Genomic DNA, 3,395 nt, shown 5'->3' with positions numbered 1-3,395 from the left:
CTTTTAAAATTAATAAAAGAATGTTAAAAAGAAGTTTGGTGGTCATAACGAAACGTTATATGAAATTAGGTGATCATGGTGAAATAAAATCAAATTGGATGGACATGGTGACTCTAAGTATAAAATTGGATGGCCGCAGTGAAAGAAATCAAATTGGATGAGGACAATAAATTTAAAGTTAGGTGGCCATGAATAGATTTAACCCTTTGGTATATGTACAATTGAGCTTTGACAGCCCTCGGGGTATAATCTAGTGGTACAAATGACAAGAGTGAGGTAGTCGTAGCCTTGTTGGCAGCCGCACTGTGAGTGTTCAATGCTTGAGATATGAAATTGAACTCTTTGTGGGCACCAATGTACGGGTAAACTCTTGTTCCTTGACCTGCTGAGATACATCCCGCTTTACCTCTCTTACTATGCACCAAGGACGGGGCAATGGGGGCCCTCAAGATTGGGGTTCAACTTTTTTTTTGCAATTGAGCTTTGACATAAGTTGCATCTGAATTTTTTATTTTATTTTTTCCCTTTCTATTACAAAGAACAAAAAAAAAAAAGAAAAAAGAAGAAGCTTATATTGATATTATAAAAGGAAAAAAAAAATATCACTCTGTTACTTTTAAACCGCTAGCTATTCTCAAGTATATTGCACATTTTTTTACATGGATCATATTTTTTAGAATCTCTCCGAACTAGCAAGTTTGATCTTGCGAATCGGTGAATCAACGAGTTAATTGAACAAAGTAGGTTAGGGAACTAGTGAACCGATCAATTTATTAAGGAGGTTCTCAGAATGAATCAAAGAAGACATTCACCACGATAAATAAAAATAGATTGACCCAATTAAAATTTTAATTGTCACGTTCTATTAAAATTAATGAAATTTCGTGAAACTTTTCATTTAAATTATTGAATTCTTTAAAAAAAAATAATAATAAAGTTAAACGGGGTGAGGGCCCTTGTTACCTTACTCGCCCCCAAGCGAAATTTCTCACTCAATTATCTACCCGAATACCAACTTAAGTGGGTAATTATCGCTCCATGGGTATCGGGTTTGATAAGTTTTTTTTTGTCATCCCTACTATTTGGTTGATATTACTGGATCTAGAGCAATATTTCTTAGCAATTGCTCAACGGGTGATCAGGTTTTAATACCGAACATTTGAGCCTTTTTAGGGCAAAATAGTTTTTGTGTTCTTGAGTTTTTCTATTTCTGCATCTTTACAAAATTTTACTTTTACGAACTTTAACACTTTGCTGAACAGTCTGGGTATAATAACTTTCGATGAGGCGGGCTGTGCGACTGTTAGCAGTTTTTTCAATGATGAAGATCACAGTCAACCGAATGAACTTTTCACATAAATTCAGAATGTCCTCCCAAAAAATTACTCTAACAAAATTTATTTTTCTAGAAAATGGGTTCAAACAAATTATTAATCATCTTTTAAACTTGGGTAAACAATGCTCAATCACAAAATTCTGACTTCGAGCATAAGAAAAGATGCTCTTTTTCTTTCCCTCAACATGATTTTGACATATAGTATGCTTGCATAATTACTTGCCCAGGCTTTGGAGACCCCACTGATACTCTTGTTTGCTATTCTAGGGAGTTTCAGTATGGAAGAAGTGGGGCCATCTCAAGAGCGTCATAATCTAAGAGCTCAAACTATATGATTGAAAAATCCTCTTCTATCTATTGTGGTTCAATGAATCCCTCTCCCTTCCCATCTACAAACTCCAAAGTCCCTTTCACAAACGTGAACTGTATACTACATAATTAAAGGCATTCTTTTCTTTGGTCCCTTCGTGTTTTGCATGTACGCACGCACACATATATTCCAATTTGTAAATGAATAGACATGCATTTTTTCACGCATGGCCCTCACTCAAAAAAAAAAACGTGACTCAATCTTGTTCGTACAACTTAAAATTTGTTTCTTGATTCCCTTTTCATCTTATTCGCAAAGGACATACAACAAAACAACATTCTAATTTATCGAATTCCATTAACTAACAATTGTGCGAAGAAAAAAAATGATATAACATCAAGTAGAAGAAGCTAAAGTGAGAACAAAATTAGCATTTGATTTGTCAATGCATGTATATCATATTTTCATATTAATGGAAATGTGAAAGAAACCTAACCCGCATCAAATTATTTTTATTCAAAGTCACCAAATTGATTAATAATTTAAAATATTTTAAATCAGTTGAGGACAGTCCATATATAAAATTAAGATAAATTTTATCTTATTTGACTCTTTTTATTTTGATAAAGAGAATTAATTGTTTTTAATTAATAGAATATTGTTAAAAAATGAGCAGAATATTTTGAGTAGTTTACAATTGGATAGTCTAGCTGGAAAATGAAAATAACACGTAGGATTCGTACTCGTGGCATAAAACTATTGGTTGATACGGCATAAAGATGGCAACACATTTCTTTATAATATTCGCAACACAGATAAGTCGGAGTTGGCAAATCCAATAATATGCATGCGGCTAGAAATTCTCTGTTGACGTGTACTCTACCACTTTAAACCCAATTCACACCATGAGTCCATTAAAATTTCTTTGATTTGATTTGATTTGATGTACTGGTTTTGATTGATTCATATTCATATATTCTCCATCGAAGCCCAATCATTGATTCCAATTTTCTGAAATGTCTTTCATGCACACGTTCTTCGGCCCTGAGGAAGCCAAGGTCGGCAAGTGGGAGAAGGCAAGATAAGAAAACAAACCCAAATTTCTCGTTTCTCTTTTGATCAGGTTAGTTTTTGATAAAATTCTGTTTTTTGTAAAAACCCATATTTGGATTCATCACGTTTGTGTGAAGTTGTTCTTTTTCAGGCATGTCGACGAGTATCATCGGTGATGATTCGAAAATTACAGGGAAAAATGAGGTTGATTTTGTTGAATGCGATTGCTGCGGATTGACAGAGGAATGCACCCTGTCTTATATAGAGACAGTACGCGAGCGTTATAAAGGAAAATGGCTTTGTGGGCTATGCGCAGAGGCAGTGAACGATGAAGTTTTACGTTGCGAAAAGCAAAAATTGATAAGCCCAGATGAGGCTATGGCTCGCCATTTCAGCTTCTGCCAGAAGTTTAGGTTCGCCGGGCCACCGCCGGATCCAACCCGGCATTTGATCACTGCTATGAGACAGGTATTGAGAAAGAGTTTGGAGAGTCCCAAGTTGATAAGGTCGATGCCAAGCAGTCCCACGAAGTATGTTGACATGAAACTCAACGGGTTGACTCGGTCGGAGAGCTGTATTCCGAGTCTGTCCGATGTCGATGCATCGGTTTGTTTTGGAATGGATGAAGATTGTGAATAGCCAGCCAGATGGTAAATTCTGAAACAAAAAAAAAAAAAAAAAAAAAAAAAAAAACCC

General features: G+C 35.3%; 1 protein-coding gene across 1 annotated transcript; it reads left to right on the top strand.

Annotated features, from left to right (window-relative positions):
* Nucleotides 1–2,474: 2,474 nt before the first annotated feature.
* LOC111366786 lies at nucleotides 2,475–3,362 on the top strand. The gene is made up of 2 exons (XM_022987483.1): nucleotides 2,475–2,769; nucleotides 2,851–3,362. Exon 2 carries the CDS (start codon nucleotides 2,853–2,855, stop codon nucleotides 3,336–3,338), a length of 486 nt encoding a protein of 161 aa, XP_022843251.1. The 5' UTR covers nucleotides 2,475–2,769; nucleotides 2,851–2,852; the 3' UTR covers nucleotides 3,339–3,362.
* Nucleotides 3,363–3,395: the final 33 nt, after the last annotated feature.

This window comes from Olea europaea, chromosome 2 (assembly GCF_002742605.1).
Source record: "Olea europaea var. sylvestris chromosome 2, O_europaea_v1, whole genome shotgun sequence".
NCBI classification, from domain to species: Eukaryota; Viridiplantae; Streptophyta; class Magnoliopsida; order Lamiales; family Oleaceae; genus Olea; species Olea europaea.
Note: the sequence above shows the minus strand (reverse complement) of the source record. Positions and strands in the feature narration are given on the sequence as shown.